Here is a 23217-nt window from a genome sequence, read left to right as displayed (position 1 = left end):
CATTGTTCGTCACCAAACTGTTCCTAGATGGTTGGGAGAAGTTGCTCTCGGAGGATGTGTTGGTACCATTCTTTATTCATGGCTGTGTTCTTAGGCAAAATTCTGAGTGGGCCAACTCCCTTGGCTGAGAAGCAACCCCACACATGAATGGTCTCAGGATGCTTTACTGTTGGCATGACACATGACTGATGGTAGTGCTCACCTTGGTCTTCTCCGGACATGCTTTATTTCCGGATGTCCCAAACAATCGGAAAGGGGATTCATCAGAGAAAATAGTTTACCACAGTCCTCAGCATTCCAATCCCACGAGAGGAATGGATGGGTCATCTCAGGCAACAACAACATTTTGAACTGCTACAGACCTAGGTCTACACAGCACAGACCATTCACTGAATAAAGGAAAACTGAACAGTATGAGATGGGTTTGTCACATGATGGAATGTAGTTTAGTCTGCAACTTAAACGGAATAAAGATACGTCTGTCAACACAACAACCCCCCACCTTATTTGTTCCAAAACACACAACCCTGCAATCACGCGCAGCTTCTTAGCAGTTATGGAAGAGGAGGAATAGGAGTTCTAACATGGTCCCTTTGAGATGTAGTAGCCCAGCCGTTTCAGCACCAGAGCGTGTATGGTTTGCTGAGCTGCAGCGACATGGGCATAATGTATGACATGGGTGTATGTTTGTGTAAGTGCATAAGTGTGTGTCAAATGAATGCCCTTGCACACATTAGAGTCTGTGTGTCTCTGTGTGCGTGCTCCATGCGTGCAGATATGTGCGTGTGTTTGCCTACATATGTGTGTGCGTGCGTGAATGTGTGTGTGCATGTGCATGTGTGCTTAGGTGAGGGAGTGTGTGTAAAGTGCTTCTGCTTACATTGGGAGGAAATGGTATGCATACCTCGGCAGTTAGGCCTGGTGGCCAGGGCTAGTCTGGCCCTCAGCCAGCAGCAGGCGAAAGTAAGGAGGATTATATCCACCGTCTCTCAGAGCAACAACACTGCATCCCTCACAACACAGTATTTACCTTTTACTATTATTTTCTCTGAGGAAGAACTCTCCAAAAAATGACACAGAAGTGGGCAGTGCAGAAGTTCCCCTTCTGCAGAAATCTAGGATCAGCTCACCCTCTTCAAATCCTAACCATAAACATTAAGGAGGGGAAATGTGAAACTGACCTAAGATCAGTGTCTGTCTCATGGTAACACCATCCTACACCGGAGGCCATCCGGCAGACACACAATACCTCCCCAAGGAAGTCTTAAATAAGCACTTCCATACCCGAAGTTTGGGGAGAAAAAAGGAAGTACAGTATCTCCCACAGAGGGTTTACAGCGGATTTAGGTATTTGGCTAATGTTAAAAACAATAGGAAGAGACCATTTCTTATTAATTTTAACATCTGAAAAAAACAAATAAAAAGCCCATAAAACAGAATGGAAATGACAGTATAATAAATGAATCCGTTTTTGGGGTCACAGTAGGCTACATCTGTGACCCCAAAAAGGCTACATCCCTCCTGACTAGCATATATTATTGTTCAACAACAATGCACTGACTGTTGGAATACAGGCTACATCAGGTCACAGCACTGGTTGAAGACTTACATGACACACAAGCCCAAATCTTCCTGAAGTGAGTGCACACATTCCCTCATCCTCAAGGAATTGCAAACATTGGATTGGTGTAAAAAATATATTTAAAAAACACGGTAATACAATGCTTTCCAATCTGTAAGGGTAAGTGAGCAAATGTGTTTCATAAAGAAGAGAGGAGAAATGGAATTGGGCTACAGTCTTTAAACAAATCCTATTCAAAAACTTTGAGGGAGCCACGATAGCCCACAGCCATGACAGGAGCATGACATCGCCCCTCTCTCTGCCTCGAAATTCAATTTAAGGGCTTTATTGGCATGGGAAACATATGTTAACATTTCCAAAGCAAGTGAAGTATATAATGAACAAAAGTGAAAAAAATACAAATTAACAGTAAACATTACACTAACAAAAGTTCCAAAAGAATAAAGACATTTCAAATGTCATATTATGTGCAAATAGGGAAAGGGACAATGAATAAACATAAATATGGGTTGTATTTTCAATGGTGTTTGTTCTTCACTGGTTGCCCTTTTCTTGTGGCAACAGGTCACAAATCTTGATAATTAGCGGGCATCGGCCTAATTCTGTTCTGCATGCATTATTTGGTGTTTTACATTGTACACAGAGGATATTTTTTTGCAGAATTCTGTATGCAGATTCTCAATTTGGTGTTTGTCCCATTTTGTGAATTCTTGGTTGGTGAGCGGACCCCAGACCTCACAACCATAAAGGGCAATGGGTTCTATAACTGATTCAAGGATTTTTAGCCAGATCCTAATCGTTATGTCGAATTTTGTGTTCCTTTTGATGGCATAGAAGGCCCTTTGTGCAAGTTACATGTGGCGCAGGTATGTATCGCTTGTGTGATCTAGGGCAACGGTGTCTATATGGAATTTGTATTTGTGGTCCTGGCAACTGTCCCTGTTTTGGAACACCAGTATTTTTGTCTTACTGAGATTTCCTGTCAGGGCCCAGGTCTGACAGGTCTGTGCAGAAGATATAGGTGTTGCTGTTGGCCCTCCTTGGTTGGGGACAGAAGAACCAGATAATCAGCAAACAGTAGACACATTTGACTTCAGATTCTAGGGTGAGGCCGGGTGCTGCAGACTGTTCTGGTGCCATCGCCAATTCGTTGAAATACAGTTGAAGTCGGAAGTTTACATACTCATTTTTTTCACAATTCCTGACATTCATTCCTTGTAATTCCCTGTTTTAGGTCAGTTAGGATCACCACTTTAGTATAAGAATGTGAAATGTCAGAAAATTGTAGAGAGAATGAGTTCAGCTTTTATTTCTTTCATCACATTCCCAGTGGGTCAGAAGTTTACGTACACTCAATTAGTATTTGGTAGCATTGCCTTTAAATTGTTTAACTTGGGTCAAACATTTTGGGTAGCCTTCCACAAGCTTCCCACAATAAGTTGGGTGACTTTTGGCCCATTCCTCTTGACAGAGCTTGTGTAACTGAGTCACGTTTGTAGGCCTCCTTGCTCTTACATGCTTTTCCAGTTCTGCCCACAAATGTTCTATTTGATTGAGGTCTGGGCTTTGTGATGGCCACTCCAGCACCTTGACATTGTTGTCCTTAAGCCATTTTGGAAGTATGCTTGGGGTCATTGTCCATTTGGAAGACCCATTTGCGACCAACCGTTAACTTCCTGACTGATGTATTGAGATATTGCTTCAAAATATCCACAATTTTCCTCCCTCACGATGCCATCTATTTTGTGAAGTGCACCAGTCCCTCCTGCAGCAAAGCACCCCCACAACATGATGCTGCCACCCCCGTGCTTCACGGTTGGGATGGTATCCTTCAGCTTGCAAGCCTCCCTCTTTTTCCTCCAAATATAACAATGGTGATTATGGCCAAACAGTTATATTTTTGTTCCATCAGACCAGAGGTAATTTCTCCAAAAAGTATGATCTTTGTCCTTATGTGCAGTTGCAAACCGTGGTCTGGCTTTTTATGTCGGTTTTGGAGCAGTGGCTTCTTCCTTGCTGAGCAGCCTTTCAGATTAGGTCGATATAGGACTCGTTTTACTGTGGATATAGATACCTTTGTACCTGTTTCCTCCAGCGTGTTCACAAGGTCCTTTGCTGTTATTCTGGGATTGATTTGCACTTTTTGCACCAAAGTACGTTCATCTCTAGGAGACAGAACACGTCTCCTTCCTGAGCGGTATGATGGCTGCATGGTCCCATGCTGTTTATACTTGTGTGCTATTGTTTGTACAGATGAACGTGGTACCTTCAGGCATTTGGAAATTGCTCCCAAGGATGAACCAGACTTATGGAGGTCTATAATTTGTTTTCTGAGGTCTTGGCAAATTTCTTTCAATTTTCCCATGATGTCAAGCAAAGAGGCACTGAGTTTGAAGGTATGCCTTGAAATGCATCCACAGGTATACCTCCAAATGGCTCAAATTATGCAATTAGCCTATCAGAAACGTCTAAAGCCATGACATCATTTTCTGGAATTTTCCAAGCTGTTTAAAAGGCACAGTCAACTTAGTGTATGTAAACTTCTGACCCAGTGGAATTGTGATTAAAGGTCGACCGATTATGATTTTTCAACGACGATATCGATTATTTGAGGACCAAAAAAAAAGACGATACCGATTAAAATCGGCCCATTTTTATATATATATATTTGTAATAATGACAATTAAAAAAATACTGAATGAACACTTATTTTCACTTAATATAATCCATTTAGTCTCAAATAAATAATGAAACATGTTCAATTTGGTTTAAATAATGCAAAAAGAAACTGTCGGAGAAGTGCAATATTTGCCATGTGAAAAAGCTAACGTTTAAGTTCCTTGCTCAGAACATATGAAAGCTGGTGGTTCCTTTTAACATGAGTCTTCAATATTCCAAGGTAAGAAGTTTTAGATTGTTGTTATTATAGGAATTATAGGACTATTTCTCTCTATACCATTTGTATTTCATATACCTTTGATTATTGGATGTTCTTACAGGCACTATAGAATGCCAACCTAATCTCAGGAGTTGATAGTCATAAACAGTGCAATGTTTGAAGCACAGCGAAGAGCTGCTGGCAAATGCAGGAATGTGCTGTTTGAATGAATGCTTACGAGTCTGCTGCTTCCTACCACAGCTCAGTCAGACTGCTCTATCAAATCATAGACTTAATTGTAATATAATAAACACAAAGAAATACGAGCCTTAGGTCATTAATATTGTCAAATCTGGAAACTATCATTTTGAAAACAAGACGTTTATTCTTTCAGTGAAATACGGATCCGTTCCGTATTTTATCTAACTGGTGGCATCCCTAAGTCTAAATATTGCTGTTACATTGCACAACTTTCAATGTTATGTCATAATTATGTACAATTCTGGCAAATAAATGACGGTCTTTGTTAGGAAGAAATGGTTCACACAGTTCACAACGAGACAGGCAGCCCAAACTGCTGCATATACCTTGACACTGCTTGCACAGAACGCAAGAGAAGTGACACAATTTCCCTAGTTAAAATAAATTCATGTTAGCAGGCAATATTAAACTAAATATGCAGGTTTAAAAATATATACTGTATTTATTTTAAGAAAGGCATTGATGTTTATGATTAAGTACACATTGGTGCAACGACAGTGCTTTTTTTGCGAATGCGCTTGTTAAATCATCACCCGTTTGGCGAAGTAGGCGATGATAAATTAACAGGCACCACATTGATTATATGCAACGCAGGACAAGCTAGATAAACTAGTAATATCATCAACCATGTGTAGTTAACTGGTGATTATGTTAAGATTGATTGTTTTTTATAAGATAAGTTTAATGCTAGCTAGCAACTTACCTTGGCTCCTTGCTGCACTCGCGTAACAGGTAGTCAGCCTGCCACGCAGTCTCCTCGTGGAGTGCAATGTAATCGGACATAAACGTGTCCAAAAATGCAGATTGTTATGAAAACTTCATATCGGCCCCATTTAAAATCGGTGGACCTCTAATTGTGATACAGTGAATTATAAGTGAAATAATCTGTCTGTAAACAATTGTTGAAAAAATTACTTGTGTCATGCACAAAGTAGACGTCCTAACCGACTTGCCAAAACTATAGTTTGTTCACAAGAAATTTGTGGAGTGGTTGAAAAACGAGTTGTAATGACTCCAACCTAAGTGTATGTAAACTTCCGACTTCAACTGTATGTTGAAGAGGTGGGGCTTAAGCTGAATCAATGTCTCACCCCACGGCCCTGTGGAAAGGAATGTGTGTGTTTGTTGCCAATTTTAACTGCACACTTGTTTGTGTACATGGATTTTATAATGTTGTATGTTTTCCCCCCAACACCACTTTCCATCAATTTGTATAGCAGACCCTCATGCCAAAAGGAGTCAAAAGCTTTTTTCAAATCAACAAAGCATGAGAAGACGTTGCCTTTGTTCAGGGTGTGCAGGGTGAATACATGATCTGTCGTAGGGTAATTTGGTAAAAAGCCAATTTGACATTTGCTCAGTACATCGTTTTCCCAAAGGAAATGTACGAGTCTACTGTTAATAATAATAATAATAATAATAATGCAGAGGATTTTCCCACGGTTGTTGTTGAAGCATAACCCACGGTAGTTATTGGGGTCAAATATGTCTCCACTTTTGTGGATTGGGGTTACTAGTCCTTGGTTCCAAATATTGTGGAAGATGCCAGAGCTAAGGATGATGTTTAAGAGTTTAAGTATTGCCAATTGGAATTTGTGGTCTGTATATTTTATAATTTCATTGAGGATATCATCAACACCACAGGCCTTTTTGGGTTGGAGAGTTTGTATTTTGTCCTGTATTTCATTCAATGTAATTGGAGAGTCCAGTGGGTTCTGGTAGTCTTTAATAGTTGATTCTAAGATTTGTATTTGATCATGTATATGTTGTTGCTGTTTGTTCTTTCTTATAGGGCCAGAAAGATTGAAGTGGTTTACCTATACATTCAGGTTTGGATAGATAACTCTTTGTGTTGTTTGGTCGCTCTCTCCCTCCCTCCCTCTCATGATAACAAGTGTCACCAACACATGTCATCACCACCAGTAAATGAGTCCATGTAGGAGGGGTTACCATGGCCACTTTGACCACTTAGTGGGAGTGCACACACGGACACAAGCATGAACAAAGATAACTTGACTCCACACACACACACACACACACACACACACACACACACAGAGAGAAGCTGTTGGTAACAGTCTCCTAGGAGGAGATAAATTCAGAGAACGTCTCTGGGACATCAAAGACACAATTGTCATTTAGTGTACTCTGAGGAGACCCAAGCTTTATGGGTTATAAATACAGTACAAATCTCTAGACTGCAGCTAATGGTCACAACGTATGATAGACAGAGCCCCACTCGCATTAAACCACATCATGTAATGTAGCAACTAACTCCCAGTATGAGTGGAATGCTTGTTAGTCTCAATGCCTTACAGCCATGCTTAAACATCCTCATTAACTCCTCACGGGGCGACACTTACTTATACAATCCTTTGATTACTGCAGAGTTACATCATACTTTTCTCACCTCCTCTGTGATAATTAGACACTAACACAGCCGAATGCTAAAACCTAAAATAAATAGATGGAACATCCAACTAAATCCAGACTAAAAAGATGAACATACTGTATTTTATTAGACAGATTTTGTGGTGTACATGTAAGTGATAATGCCCTATAGGAAGCCGGTGTTGGGAGAATATTGGCATCGGTGTTGTTAGAACCAAGACCAAGTCGAGGACCGGCAAACCGTGCCAATACAACGGGTTACCAAGATATTAAAATAATGATTGACATATTTCCAATAAAAAACGTTATTTTGATAAATGTATTCATACTAGTTCATCCTTCCACAAAATATAGTCCTGACACTAATCTATGGTTTCTACACAAGCCGGCTTGTTTGTTCTAAATGTTCCATAGCCATACTAGCTGGCAACGTTCTTATCCCATGCTTGCTAGCTAACCAAATTAGTCACTTCAAACAGTGCAGCCAGAATAACAGTAGTAGCTGCATTTGCATAAACTGTTTTCTAGTGAAATTTATTTGGATGCCCCCATTACAATGAGATACAGAGGTGCGATTTCACCTAGCATAGAAAAATGTGCTCTCTCGTCAGGACACTTTTGTTCAGAGAAGCTAGCCAACAACAAAGGTAACACAAACCTTTGTATATTTGACTCACCACCTGGATCCGGTCCTATGTAGCAACATTTTAAATGTTTATTTTTTTATTTTTAACATTGGATAAAAGTAGAGACTCGGAGCTACAAAATTGTATATCATACACAGCATTTTTGAGGAACAATGGGAAAGTAATTGCTTTGGGTGATACACTTGTAAACTCACCTTTGATTAAAAAGGGCCTTTGAATGTTTTGGTGACTACTGGAGAGCTCTCCTTTGTCTACACCCATTCAGCATTGTTTACACCCTCTTAAGCCAGCCCTACCCTTCTCTTTAAGGATTCTAACCTGAGTTGAAACTTGAGTGAGGTGCACATGTACAGTACATAAACAGATGCATGCACCATATATTTATGTGGTGGACACTTGATACAGTCACATGATATTGTTGTGGTATGTAACAAAGTCATGTTACAACCACAGATATCAATATTAATTTTATATATATCAATATTTTGCTAAGTCTTGCTAAGTGGATGGGTCTCTACAGAAGGTGCAAACGGTACAGACAAATGGTTACTTGCATAGTAGCAATATCAAAAATAGTGTCAAAATAAAAAACAGTATGTACAAGAACAAGATCAATAATGATATCAGTGATAGATGAGTTGGTTATATGCATACAATCAGCAGTAAAGTGGCTGAGCAGCAGGATAAAAATAATAATAATAGTAGCAGCAACGTATGGCGTGTGTTAGGAGAGAGTCATTTGAATAGAGGCACTTCAGATACTACTGATGACTGGTTCGTCCAAACCATGCATGAACAAGGGAATCTATATTCGGAGAGCCTGTTTTGGTTCTGCCCTTGACTTTGCTGTAGGGTATATGATGTCCATAGCCTCTGTTGCAAAACTCCCTGATCTTCTCAAAAAGATAAGTTTGTCTAGCTGTGTCCACTTTGGTCTTTCTGAAGCACTGCTTGATGAGCCCGAAGCACCAGTCGGGGGCAAACATGGTGTGGCTTGTGACCAGGAGGTGAAGGTCCAGACTGGTGGAGCTTGTGCATACCAGGCACAATACCAGAGCACAAACTTGTTCTGGTTTTGGCCACTGCAGTTATCACAATTCAGGTCCCCACACGGTTCCCCAACTCTGTAGTTGGTGAACAAATGGTGCATGTAGTTGATACCTGCGCTGCTGCCTTTGCTTGCTTGGGCCAGCTCTCTTTTTGATGGGAGGCATTCGACCATTCTCCTTGTATGACTGGTGGAGGAGAGTCAGCCGTGTTCTACTGATGTTGAAAGACAAATATTTTAGCATTATTATACAATAGATGAGAAATGGCAATCTGAGATAACATCGCTACACACAAATCATACACGTAACGTTAGATAGCTAGCTAGCCATCTAACATCAGCTGGCTAGCTAACTGCAAGCATTAGATAGCAATACAAACCGATTGTCATAGATACCTAAAGGTAACCAAATAGGTTCAATGTTAGCTCGCTAACATTAGGCTATAACTAGCAATGTGAAATGGCATTCTGAGAAAACATTACTAACGATACACACAATTCATACACATAAATTAATGTTAGCTAGCAAGCCAGCAATCTAATCTCAGCTAAAAGCAAGTTTTAACTTGGTGTTATGTTTAGACATGTCAAGTTAATGTTAGCTAGCTAAAAAATGAACTATAATCCCAATCCATAAAGTAACGTTACTAGCAATACAAACCAATTGCCATAGCTAAAGTTAACCAAATAACTTAGGTGCAATGTTAACGTTAGCTAGCAAGCCAGCCATCGAACTCCAGCTGTCTAGCTAACAGCAAGTCTTAACTTGCAATGAAAACAACTTTCTGACAAAATTAGAAACGTATAATATCTGAAACTGTAGCTAGATTCTTACCCGTATACATGGATGAAAGCTTCACGGCAGACTGAAACCCCTTTCATTAAATAAGACGTCCTGTGTCATTTCCATTTGGTTTGCAGTTTGTTTGGCCTGTTGTGTTCCACTGATTTCAAAACTTGGTCAACTTCTTCCGTGACAACACTGTTGATCGCCGTTTCTTCCCCATCACCGTCATCAGAAGACTCTACAATGTATTCTTCAATGAAAATGTTTTATCTAAAATCAGGGATTTCCTCATCATCTGATTCATTTTCAGTCAGAGAGAGTCAAGCACGATCGTCCTCCAGAAAGTAGCCCATCACAACTTTTTCCCACTGACCTTTGTCGATAGCACTTGATAAATTCAGGGCAGCAGTAGGAACATATTTGCAGTTCTTACGTTATATCTTTAGAAAAAAATGCAGTAGAAAGGATTATCTACGCATAACGAGCAGCTCATTTTATAGACACAAGATGCTACCCGCAGAACAATCTGAAACTCATCTCTCAGCATGTCCAGCCACTCATTATCTCGGCCAATTATGGCTAGCGGGAACGTTCCCGCTATTTCTTTGGCTAAACCAACTAAGCTCTTAATTTAACAACTTTATTCGTATTTACAGATAGCATAAAAGTTTGTTATTAAGGCATATGAAAGTTCAAATGTTCGAGAAGGCATTTCTGCCAAAAACGCATTTTGATTTAAAAAAAATGATGTTCAAAACAGCTCTCCTGTGAATTCGTGACTTGCGACATACGCCTAGTTTCCTGAATCATTCCACATATATCTAAGAAAACGATGCCAGCTGATTCATGATTTTGATTGACTGAGAAATGCTGCCTACCTGCCAGTCTCGCCCTGACAGAAATGTGAAATAATGTCTAGATACTTTTAGGCGTTTTAACATCATAGATTTAACCGGTGGTAACATGTGGAATAGACACTGGCTGGAATGCTGTTTTAACCAATCAGCATTCAGGATTAAACCCACCCGTTGTATAAAAAGACACACAGGCTACAGTCACAGCCTGACACACTCACATTGCACATCAGCTTTGTAGGCCAAAAATGTTCCATGGGTGATAACGACCCCTGACCTGAGACTTAAAGGTTGTGAGTTCAGTTGTACTTCCTGTTATGGGGATAGAAATAACCCAACAGCCAGAGATATATCTCCCTTCATGAGCCTCAATATGTTCCTATTCTCACAGAATCACATCTGAGCAGGAAACATAGACAAGATGACACACACACACACACACACACACACACCAGTGTCAAAGAGAGCAGCACTTTTTGAAGTCTATGTGGACAGGGAGGGATACTGGCGCTATCACCAGAGAAACGTAGTGTAATACAAGAAGAAACATCTCCAGTGGAAAACACTGTGTAAACAGGCTGGATTTACTGGGGTGATGTGGTGCTGCGTAAGCTGCTATAGTAGAATGAGAGGGGAGTATACCATTCTCTTACCTCGGAACTTTTTTGGGGGGTTGTTAAGGTCCCCTGTGTCGGGCTGTACCACACAGCGGTCATCTACCAGCCTGTGGAGAGAAGACACAATGACGGATGTCAATCATGGACGGATGTCAATCATGAACAAGTCAGAAACACAGATAGTCCACATACACCCTTAACATGCCAATGAACACAAACCGTTTCAATATACTAGAAACGTTCATGCACACATTCAAATTTGCACTCACACAGCTCTCTTTATTTTTAATATATAACCCCCTGGCTCTAAACAAATGTGTCTCGTTTCAGGAAACTAGGTGTATGTCGCACCTCACTACTTCACAGGAGAGGCATTTGAACGTAAACATATATTTTTTTTATCAAAATGTGTTTTTTGGCAGAAATGTCTTCTGGAAAATGTGAATTTTCATGCCTTAATTACAAACTTGTAAATACGAATAAAATAGTAAAATTACGAGCCTAGTTGGTTCAGCCACGGAAAAAGACAGGAACTTTCCCGCTAGCCATGATTGACTGAGATAATGTATGGGCTGGACATGCCGAAAGTTGAGTTTGGATTGGTCTGCCATGTAGCACACTTGTCTATAACTTCTCAGTATGTGTAGGTAATCCTTTCTAACACAGCTTTTTTGAAAGATATCACGAAGAACTGCAAAAGTGTCGCTAATGCACTCCACTTTATGGAGGACTGAGTTTTGAAATCAGTGGAATGTCCAGTGGAAACAGAGTATGATAGCTAAGGAGAAAATTCTGGTTTTTGATTGCAAATATGCAGAGGGAGTCAAAGAGAACACACAAAAACCGGTTGTATGAAACACGTGTCTCCAGATTACATCTTTAAACTAAGGGCAACCATGTTATCCGTGACAGAGCAGCGTTCATCCATGCACACAGGTAAGAGTCTAGCTAGCTAAATTTTCAGATATTATACGTTTCTAATTTGGTCAGAAAGTTGTTTTCATTGCAAGTTAAAGAGTACTGTTAGCTAGCTAACGTTAGCTAGCTGGCTTGCTAGCTAACGTTACGTGTACGATCAGTGTAGTAATATTATTCGTATCTCAGAGGCATTTGCATTGCTAGTTATAGCCTAATGGTAGCTAGCTAGCTAACATTGAACCTTGTTGGTTAGTTTTGGCTACCTGCAGATTCATGTAGGGTAGTAACATGAGTTGGGATTATGGTTCATTGTTTAGCTATCTACATGTCTAAACAAAAGACTACACTATGCAAGTAACCATTTTACTGTCCGTTTACACCTTCTGTATCCTGTGCATGTGACAAATAAACATATATATTTTATTTATTTGACATAGTGTGTGTTTACCAGAGACGGTAATGTGAAGAAAAACATGACCTGCACTCGTCAAGTTAGGATATAACGTTAGGACAACAAGACAGTGTCCATGTTCTAAAATTCTCTGGTAGAATGCCCTGCTTTTATTTCGTCCCACTCACAAGCTATTTTCTATAATTAGCTCACCATTAACTTACAAATAATGATCCTGTTGTGAGTTTATTTTCCTATAATACGAATACAAGTCAAGACGTTGTCAGCTATAATATGGTCATTAATTGAACTGGAATGCAGGTAACAAGCAAGAAACGAACCAAAACATTGTTTAGAAAGTTGCTTTTAGTTGCCTGGTTTGCTAGACTGATATATACTAAATTCATTTTTAAAATGGATGGGTTTAGTGGTGTTAAAATACACCAGTTATAGTGGTCCATCCTATAAAAGTTGCAGAGTAATGCGGCACAGCATGCATGGTGCCGCATAATTCTATGACAGGTTATTTAAGCGCCAACCACTTACCATCAATGCTAGTTAGTGCTAGTTTGACCACCAGAAGGCATCTTTGAGAAGCATTTGATAGCCTTCAATAGTGGCTGTACTAGAGCATTTAAAAACGTTTTGTAAGAACATAGTATATGGGACTGATTAAAACATTTTGCTTAATATTATGGTGTTTCTATTCCAACAAAAAACCCTCTGGGTTTCCGTTAGGATGGAACGGAAAATGTGGCGCTGCACAATGTGATGGTCGGGAGTAGGCTACAGTACTGGGCTATTTTGCTAAAGAATCCCCATGTCATGCGGGCACGCGGGAGACCGGGGACCAATTCTCCAATGGGGAGGAAGGAGTAGGCGGTCCTTGTAAAAAAATATTTGTTCTTAACGGACTTTTCTAGTTAAATAAAGGTTGCACTAAGAGCATAACATTTCTACACCCGAATTGTAGTGTAACCAATAGCCAAACGGAGATTCAGTCAAAATAAAAATCTCATTGAATTATCAAGACCAGTCCCCATGCTTGTCTCAGAGCAGCATGAAACAGTGCTAAAATAGTTGTAGGCTATTGCTTCAAAACCTATTGCTTCTAACTTTAATATGCTCTTTAAATAAATAAGACCTACACCACTTTTAACAGCACATTACTCAACACCAGTGAGACAGACTCATGTTGCCTACGGTAGGCCAAAACAAAATTGAAAAATATGACGTGACTCTCAGCCAATAATTACATTTGGAGGAAATTTCTGTAATTCAGTGATATTTATTCCCAGAGTAATTCATTATGGATCCATAACTAAATAAACGTTGGCATTTTGAAATAATATTTGTATCATTATTTTATTAATGAAAGCATAAAGATGCCATTATTAGCTACATTGTTGTAGACTGGCACTAAGAACATTTCTCTAGTCAGCGCCATTATTAGCACAATGCCCCTTAAAGTGTTGCCCTGTGCTACCCAGTGTGGCGGGGGTCCACCCCCCTTCCCTATGAGCTAGGTCTGTCTTCTGTGCGTGTCTCTGCGGCCCATTCCGTTCCCCCTGCCCTTGTGCGCTTTCAGAGGGAGGGAGGGAGGGAGGGAGGGAGGGAGGGAGGGAGGCAGGCAGGCAGGCAGGCAGGCAGGCAGGCAGGCAGGCAGGCGTTTACAAACAGTTAGGTTGGAGTCATTAAAACTTTAAAACATTAAACATTAAAACATTAAAATTTTTCAACCACTTCACACATTTCATGTTAAAAAACTAGAGTTTTGGCAAGTCGGTTAGGACATCTACTTTGTGCATGACAAGTAATTTTTCCAACAATTGTTTACAGACAGATTATTTCAGGGTATCACAATTCCAGTGAGTCAGAAGTTTACATACACTAAGTTGACTGTACCTTTAAACAGCTTGGAAAATTCCAGAAAATTATGTCATGGCTTTAGAAGAACATCACTTGAGTCAATTGGAGATGTACCTGTGGATGTATTTCAAGGCCTACCTTCAAACTCAGTACCTCTTTGATTGACATCATGGGAAAATCAAAACAAATCAGCCAAGAAAAAAAAGAAGATTGCAGACGTCCACAAATCTGGTTCATCCTTGTGAGCAATTTCCAAACGCCTGAAGTTAACACTTTCATCTGTACAAACAATAGTACGCAAGTATAAACACCATGGGACCACGCAGCAGTCATACCACTCAGGAAGGAGATGCGTTCTGTCTCCTAGAGATGAACATACTTTGGTGAGAAAAATTCAAATCAATCCCAGAGCAAAAGCAAAGGACCTTGTGAACATGCTGGAGGAAACAGGTACAAAAGTATCTATATCCACAGTAAAACGAGTCCTATATTGACATAACCTGAAAGGCTGCTCAGCAAGGCAGAAGTCACTGCTCTAAAACCACCATAAAAAAGCCAGACTACAGTTTGCAACTGCACATGGGGACAAAGATCGTACATTTTGGAGAAATGTCCTCTGGTCTGATGAGCACGGGGGTGGCAGCATCATGTTGTGGGGGTGCTTTGCTGCAGGAGGGACTGGTGCACTTCACAAAATAGATGGCTTCATGAGGAAGGAAAATTATGTGGATATATAGAAGCTACATCTCAAGACATCAGTCAGGGAGTTAAAGCTTGGTCGCAAATGGGTCTTCCAAATGGACAATGACCCCAAGCATACTTCCAAAGTTGTGGAAAAATGGCTTAAGGACAACAAAGTCAAGGTATTAGAGTGTCCATCACAAAGCCCTGACCTCAACCCAATAGAACATTTGTGGGCAGAACTGAAAAAGCGTGTGAGCAAGGAGGCCAAAACACCTGACTCAGTTACACCAGCTCTGTCAGGAGGAATGGGCCAAAATTCACCCAACTTATTGTGGGAACTTGTGGAGGGCTACCCGAAACATTTGACTCAACTTAAACAATTTAAAAGTTAATGCTACCAAATACTAATTGAGTGTATGTAAACTTCTGACCCACTGGGAATGTAATGAAATAAATAAAAGCTGAAATAAATCAATCATTCTCTACTATTATTCTGACATTTTACATTCTTAAAATAAAGTGGTGATTCGAACTGACCTAAGACAGGGAATGTTTACAAGGATTAAATGTCAGGAATTGTGAAAAACTGAGTTTAAATGTATATGTAAACTTCCGACTTCAACAGTATATATATATATATATATATATATATATATATATATATATATATATATATATATATATATATATATATATATATATATAGTCCTGCTAATAACAGGGTTAAAAATATATCTGTGAGAATATCCAAGAGACTTATATAACTCTAAATTAATAATACACATTTAGAAAATTGCGTTGTTTAAAAAATAGCAATATTTTGGAGATTATTTTGTTTTCAAATAACGTAAAATGAGCAAGAAGGTCATTCTTGAACATGGGTAATACATTGTTACTAATTTGTAAATAAAGCCAGTTTGTCATTTAGAATTACTTATTTCTGTTTTCAGAGGGAGAGAAACCAAAAACCTACAGTTATCTCATTGGTCTCTCAGTCAAGGCCAGCACGGGTATTGAACCAGCATCTGTAGCATCACAGCTTGCACCGCTATGCAATGTCTTAGACTGTTGCGCCATTCAGGCGCTGCGACACAGCCCAGGATCAAACCCAGATCTGTAGGGATGCCTCTAGCACTGCGATGACCGCTGCACCACTCTGGAGGCCCTTATTCACTCTGTTCAGCACATGGCCTCACATGTGAATGCTTAAAGGATGGGTGGGGCTAAGGCTTAAGAGGGTGTGAACGATGCTGAATGGGTGTAGACAAAGAAGAGCTAGCTCTCGAGTAGGTGTCATTCAAGGGCCATTTTCTCAAAAGTGGGGTTACAAGTTTATCAACTTCAAAGCAGAATTACTTTCCCATTGTTCCTAAACTGAAGTGTATGGTATACCATTTTCTAGCGGTGAGTTTTTACTTTTATCCAATGTACAAAATACCATTTCAAATTTTGCTACATAAGATCGAATCGAGCCGGTGTATACATTTTTCCACATGGGTTATTCATATACAGTATTTGTAGGAAACCTGCAACTTTGCACATCGAGGTCTTGTATTTCAACACAACAAGAAATTCCAGGTTAAGGGCTGGCAAGTAAGCATTTCACGGTAAGGTCTACACTTGTATTCGGCGCATGTGACAAATACATTTTGATTTGATCTAAGCACATTGTCAGCACGAGATCCTGCAATAAAGCACCAATGGACCCATAAAAAGTACACTGTTTTCAAAACGTTCAACTACAGAGCACTGTTTATCCTGACTCCCTTAGTCACTATTGTTAAACCAATCACATACTTGTGATTTCACTGTGATGTTTCTTGATTCGCCGGTGCTCTTCCACAGTCCACACAATGATGAAGAAATGAGAGTTAGGATTAGTTGGCTGCTGCCAGTGGGTGGACAAGCTAGCATTCCTGTCGGTGACAAATTTAGCTTTTTACTGGCTCGGAATAAAGATTGCCTGGACTCCAGCCAGATCCCACATCCATCCTAGTCGTGTTCCTGTGGACTCGTGGAGTGTCCACACACATGATCAGTCGTACTACACATGGACCTGTCTGTCTGCACCAGGGATACACCTCTCTGAACATGACAACACACTGAGGCTCCTGTCTACCGTGTCAACCTCCGCAGAGCATTATACAGCATAGCTATACTGAGCATCTGAATGACGTTTGCTTAATGTGCAGCCTGGGTTTGTTAGATCAATGTGAGCAAGATTTATCACATACAGACACTGACATGTTTATCTTGTGGAGAACTGATAAAAATGTGATTGTCTGACCCTCGTTACTGTCTAATTCCAGTTACTGTACATTAATCCTACGTTAACAGCTGCTCGTCAGGACAAGAGAACAGGCATCCTAAAAGACAAGAAGATTCTCAGACTAAAGCCCTGGAATCATACTGCGTTGTTCAAAATCTAACCTTTGATTTGTCCCCTCAGGCTTTCTACTCTGGTTTGTGAGAGTTGGAGAAGGCCATCTGTTGGGTCCACACTTCTAATGGTGTGTTGTATGTATGCATCTTGTTTTTTTAGTGTGATTACTGCAGTGTGTGTGTGCGTGAGTGCACCAGATGGTTCTTGGAGAGGGCAAGTGATGTCAACCGTGTGCATTTGTCATAATGACATGGTATCAGAGCATGACCTGTGTGTTTAGGGTTCATTTCAGGAGTTATTGTATAATAGTAACCTGTAAGAAAAGAGGGTCTATGACAATACCCTCACCTCTCTCCCTACAATCCTATCCCAGAAGGATTGGGGGGTAAGAGGTTAAAGAGCACACTGATGGTGAATTTGAAAAGGAATTTCTCCATAAGCTGTAGCATTAGGTTCCAGCTCTGTAGATGTGTAGGTCATGTTAAACCCTGAAGCTCCTATTCTTTGACGTTTGAAGTTGTATTATATGTTGTGTGTATGTGTGAGATTGTGTTTGTTTTTACTATCCTTGTGACATTGGTGGAAAAAGTACCCAATTGTCATACTTGAATAAAAGATACCTTATTAGAAAATGACTCAAGTAAAAGTCACCCAGTAAAATACTACTTGAGTAAAGGTCTAAAAGTATTTGTTTTGAAATATACTAAAGTATCAAAAGGAAATGTAATTGCAAAAATATACTTAAGTATAAAAAGTGAAAATAATTAAAAATTCCTTATATTAGGCAAACCAGATGGCACAATTTTCTTGTTTTTTAAATTACGGATAGTCAGGGGCACACGCCAGCACTCAGATATCATTTACAAATTAAGCATGTGTTTAGTGAGTCCGTCGGATCAGCGGCAGTAGGGATGACCAGGGATGTTCTCTCGATGAGGACCATTTTACTGTCTTGTTATTAAGCATTCAAAATGCAGTGAGTACTTTTGCGTGACAGGAAAAATGTATGGAGTAAAAAGTACATTCAACAAAAATATAAAAGCAACATGTACGGTGTTGGTCCCATGTTTAATGAACTGAAATACAATACCACAAAAACCATTTCTCATTTGCCAAGATAATCCATCAACCTGACAGGTGTGGCATATCAAGAAGCTGATTAATCATCATTGTCATTACACAGGTGCACCTTGTGCTGGGGACAATAAAAGGCCAATAAAATGTGCAGTTTTGTCACAACACAATGCCACAGATGTCTGAAGCTGAGGGTGCATGCAATTGGCATGCTGACTGCAGCAATGTCCACCAGAGCTTTTGCAGAGAATATAATATTAATTTATCCATCATAAGCTGCCTCCAATGTCGTTTAGAGAATTTGGCAGTACGTCCAACCGGCCTCACAACAGCAGACCATGTGTATGGCATCATGTGGACAAACGATTTGCTGATGTCAACGTTCTGAACAGAGTGCCCTATGGTGGCGATGGGGTTATTGTATGGGCAGGCATAAGCTACGGACAATGAACACAATTTCATTTATAAATGGCAATTTGAATGCACAGAGATACTGTGAAGAGATCCTGGAGGCCCATTGTCGTACCATTCATCCGCGGCCATCACCTCATGTTTCGGCTTGATAATGCGTGGCCATGTCTCAACGATCTGTAACAATTTCTAGAAGCTCAACATTTCCTAGTTCTTCCATGGTCTGCATACTCACCAGACATGTCACCCATTGAGCATGTTTGGGATGCTCTGGATCTACATGTTCGACAGTATGTTCCAGTTCCCTCCAATATCCAGCAACTTCGCGCAGCCATTGAAGAGGAGTGGGACAATATTCCACAGGCCAAAATCAATAGCCTGATCAACTCTATGCGAAGGAGCTGTGCCACACTGCACAAGGGAAAATTATATTTTAGGCTTAGGTTTAAGGTTAGGGTTACAATTCACATTAGGGTTAGGTTTAAGGTTAATTTTAGGAATTTTGAATGGGAATCAATTGTTTGGTCCCCACAAGGATAGTAAAACAACTCAGTGGAGGCAGTGAGGTCTTTTTCTGCTGTGACTCAGTCTGATCCATTTTTCATGAGCAGCGGGGGGGTTCCAGGGATACTGAGCCTCTAGAAGTCAGGTGGGATTGATTTTATGGAGAAGTTGTGTGTGTGTGTGTTGATCATAATCATAACGTTTAAGTGATAATACATTTAATATATACAAGAGGGGAAAAAAAGTAGTGTCTCTACCTCCAACCCCATCCCATCCCCCCAGCCAAGAGGTCTCCATCCAATCCAATTGTTTGTATGTGTTGTACAAATAACAATTTATACTGCCCGTGTTGGGCTTTAGCTGAGATTATAATTTACAGAGTCAAGCATATTTTTCCAAGTTTCAATTGCTCCTTGACTAGAACCATTCATTCTCGCGGTCGATAATCACTGGTATTATGGTCCAATGTACTTTTTCTCTCTCTCGTCCACATGCACAAGCATGCTGGTGCCCGTACACACACAAACATCTTACCATTGTGTTCATTGCTTCCCACTTACTTCCAATTCCTCCCAGTCTCCCAGTAAATTATACATACTATCATGGTCATGGAGCCATCCAGGACCAGACATCCACTTCCACTTCAAAGGGCTTAGTTCTCCCAGCCCTGTTCTTTGGGAAAATGTGGGAACGTCATTTATCAACTCTTCCAAACCACGCTCTATCAGTGGCCCACAGACGGCCGAAGGCAGAGGGGCCCCTGTGCAGCAAAGTAGAGACCCCTCCACCTGACACACACAGCCCTTCGTGCCAGTACCTCCCAGCCACAATAAACTTCCCCAAGAGGTTAACTGACACACAGGCCACACCATATCTTCTGTGATTAATCTCCACAGCATTCCTCTATCAAACACACTCATCTTAATATGGGGACTCACACACACCACATCCACCACAGACAAAAGTAATTTATATATGCACTGCAGAGCTTTGATGGCATTACCTTTATGACCTTTTCAAGTGTAGATGAAGCTATGAATTCACCCTTAAAGGGATAGTAACCCTCCCAAATTAAAGTCTGTCAGACATTTTCAGACCTCAAAACTGGCCTAATGCCCAGATAAGTTCAAGTCCCATGGGATCTGCTGAATAGATCCAGCTGACTGCTTTTGAACGGCATCCGTGGTCAGGAAGAAAAGTGGTCAGACAAAGCAGATGCTAAGCTACAGGACTGTTTTGCTAGCACAGACTGGAATATGTTCTGGGATTCCTCTGATGGCATTGAGGAGTACACCACCTCAGTCATTGGCTTCATCAATAAGTGCATTGATGACGTCGTCCCCACAGCGACCGTACGTACATACCCCAACAAGAAGCCATGGATTACAGGCAGCATCCGCACTGAGCTAAAGGCTAGAGCTGCCGCTTTCAAGGAGCGGGACTTTAAGCCAGAAGCTTATAAGAAATCCCACTATGCCCTCCGATGAACCGTCAAACAGGCAAAGCATCAATACAGGACTAACATTGAATCGTACTACACCGGCTCTGACGCTCATCGGATGTGGCAGGGCTTGCAAACCATTACAGACTACAAAGGGAAGAGCTGCCCAGTGACACGAGCTAAACAACTGTGCTCGCTTCGAGGGAAATAACACTGAAACATGCATGACAGCACCAGCTGTTCCGGATGACTGTGTGTTCACGCTCTCCACAGCCGATGTGAGTAAGACATTTAAACAGGTAAACATTCACAAGGCCGCAGGGCCAGACGTTTTACCAGCATGCGCTGACCAACTGGCAAGTGTCTTCACTGACATTTTAGACCTTTCTGAGTCTAATACAAACATGTTTTAAGCAGACCACCATAGCCCGTGCCCAAGAACACTAAGGTAACCTGCCTAAATGACTACCGACCCGTAGCACTCACGTCTGTAGCCATGAAGGGCTTTGAAAGGCATGTCATGGCTCACATCAACACCATCATCCCAGAAACCCACTCCAATTTGCATACCGCCCCAACAGATCCACAGATGATGCAATCTCTATTGCACACCACACTGCCCTTTCCCACCTGGACTAAAGGAACACCTATGTGAGAATGCTATTCATTGACTACAGTTCAGCGTTCAACACCATAGTGCCCTCAAAGCTCATCAATAAGCTAAGGACCTTGGGACTTAACACCTCTCTCTGCAACTGGATCCTGGACTTCCTGACGGGCCACCCACAGGTGGTAAGTGCAGGTAACAACACATCTGCCACGCTGATCCTCAACACAGGGGCCCCTCAGGGGTGCGTGCTCAGTCCCCTCCTGTACTCCCTGTTCACGCATGACTGCACGGCCAGGCACAACTCCAACACCATCATAACATTTGCAGATGACACAACAGTGATAGGCCTGATCACAGACAACGACGAGACAGCCTATAGGGAGAAGGTCAGAGACCTGGCAGTGTGGTGCCAGGACAGCAACCTCTCCCTCAACAAGACAAAGGAGATGATTGTGGACTACAGAAAAAAAGAGGACTGAGCATGTCCCCATTCTCATCAGTGGAGCAGATTGAGAGCTTCAAGTTCCTTGGTGTCCATATCACCAACAAACTAACATGGTCCAAGCACACCAAGACAGTCGTGAAGAGGGCACAACACAACCTATTCCCCCTCAGGCGACTAAAAAGATTAGGCATGGGTCCTCAGATCCTCAAAAGGTTCTACAGCTGCACCATCGAGAGCATCCTGACTGGTTGCATCACGGCCTGGTATGGCAACTGGTGAGTCTACGACCACAAGGCACTACAGAGGGTAGTGCGTACAGCCCAGTACATCATTGGGGCCAAGCTTCCTGCCATCCAGGACCTCTATACCAGGCGGTGTCAGAGGAAGGCCCTAAAAATTGTCAAAGACTCCAGCCACCCGAGTCATAGACTGTTCTCACTGCTATCGCACGGCAAGCGGTACCGGAGCACCAAGTCTAGGTCCAAGAGGCTTCTAAACAGCTTCTACCCCCAAGCCATAAGACTCCTGAATGTCTAGACATTTACTAGACATTTACACCACTGCTGCTCTAAGTTGTCATCTATGCATAATTATTAAGGTAACTACCTACATGTACATACTACCTCAACTAACCGGTGCCCCTGCACATTCACTCTGTATCGGTACCTCCCTGTATATAGTCTCGCTATTGTTATTTTACTGCTGCTGCTCTTTAATTACTACTTTAATCTCTTATTCTTATCCGTATTATTTTTTTTTTATCTGCATTGTTGGTTAGGGGCTTGTAAGTAAGCATTTCACTGTAAGGTCTACCTACACCTGTTGTATTCGGCTCATGTGACAATACAATGTTATTTGATCACTCAGGGCCGTGCACAGACCTTTAGAGGGACAGGTGCTCAGTGAAAAATTGTGTTGACTTAGATATGAATGTAAGTAAATTATCTAATGTTCCTGTAGCCACATTTCAGTGATTCCTCCATCCCAAATGAATGGGAAAGAAATAGGCACCATCTAAAATGACTACAATAGATGGTATTCATGTTTGCCAATCAGTGATAATAGCTAAAGGATAAAAGGAATAGGTGAAATTAACTCACCCCAGAGTGCTGATAAAGCCGTTGGTGGAGCCCTCTGCATACAGGGAGCAGATGTCCCCGATGTGTAGGAAACTGGACATCTTATCCGACATGTCTCACACACACAGGGCCACACCTGGAGGAGAGAAGAGGCAAGGAGAAGTACTGCTACAAATAGAAATCACAACACACTTTTTTTTTTTTTAAATGGAGAGAAAAAAACAAACATTTCTGAACTGGGCAGGTCACACGGTCAGGAATAACCCAGGACCCAAAGACTGATATTTGTGAGTCTTAATTTCCCCAGCTAACAATTTTAGGCAGAGAACGTTTTTGTAATGTT

The 23217-nt window shown here is 41.1% G+C and overlaps 1 protein-coding gene across 4 annotated transcripts in view; it reads right to left on the bottom strand.

Moving 5' to 3' along the window:
• LOC110494246 (inositol 1,4,5-trisphosphate receptor type 1) overlaps positions 1-23217 on the bottom strand; it is a 155227-nt gene that overhangs the window by 123938 nt on the left and 8072 nt on the right. For all 4 annotated transcript variants that reach the window (XM_036950330.1, XM_036950331.1, XM_036950332.1 and 1 more), the window contains exons 2-3: positions 22896-23010; positions 11102-11172 (exon numbers count right to left, since the gene is read on the bottom strand). In XM_036950330.1, the coding sequence (XP_036806225.1) occupies positions 11102-11172; positions 22896-22987 (163 nt within the window). In that variant the 5' untranslated portion in view covers positions 22988-23010. The remainder of the gene's footprint in view (positions 1-11101; positions 11173-22895; positions 23011-23217) is intronic.

The sequence above is a fragment of the Oncorhynchus mykiss genome, chromosome 17, assembly GCF_013265735.2.
Source record: "Oncorhynchus mykiss isolate Arlee chromosome 17, USDA_OmykA_1.1, whole genome shotgun sequence".
Taxonomy (NCBI): Eukaryota; Metazoa; Chordata; class Actinopteri; order Salmoniformes; family Salmonidae; genus Oncorhynchus; species Oncorhynchus mykiss.
This window is presented reverse-complemented; position numbering and strand designations above follow the sequence as displayed.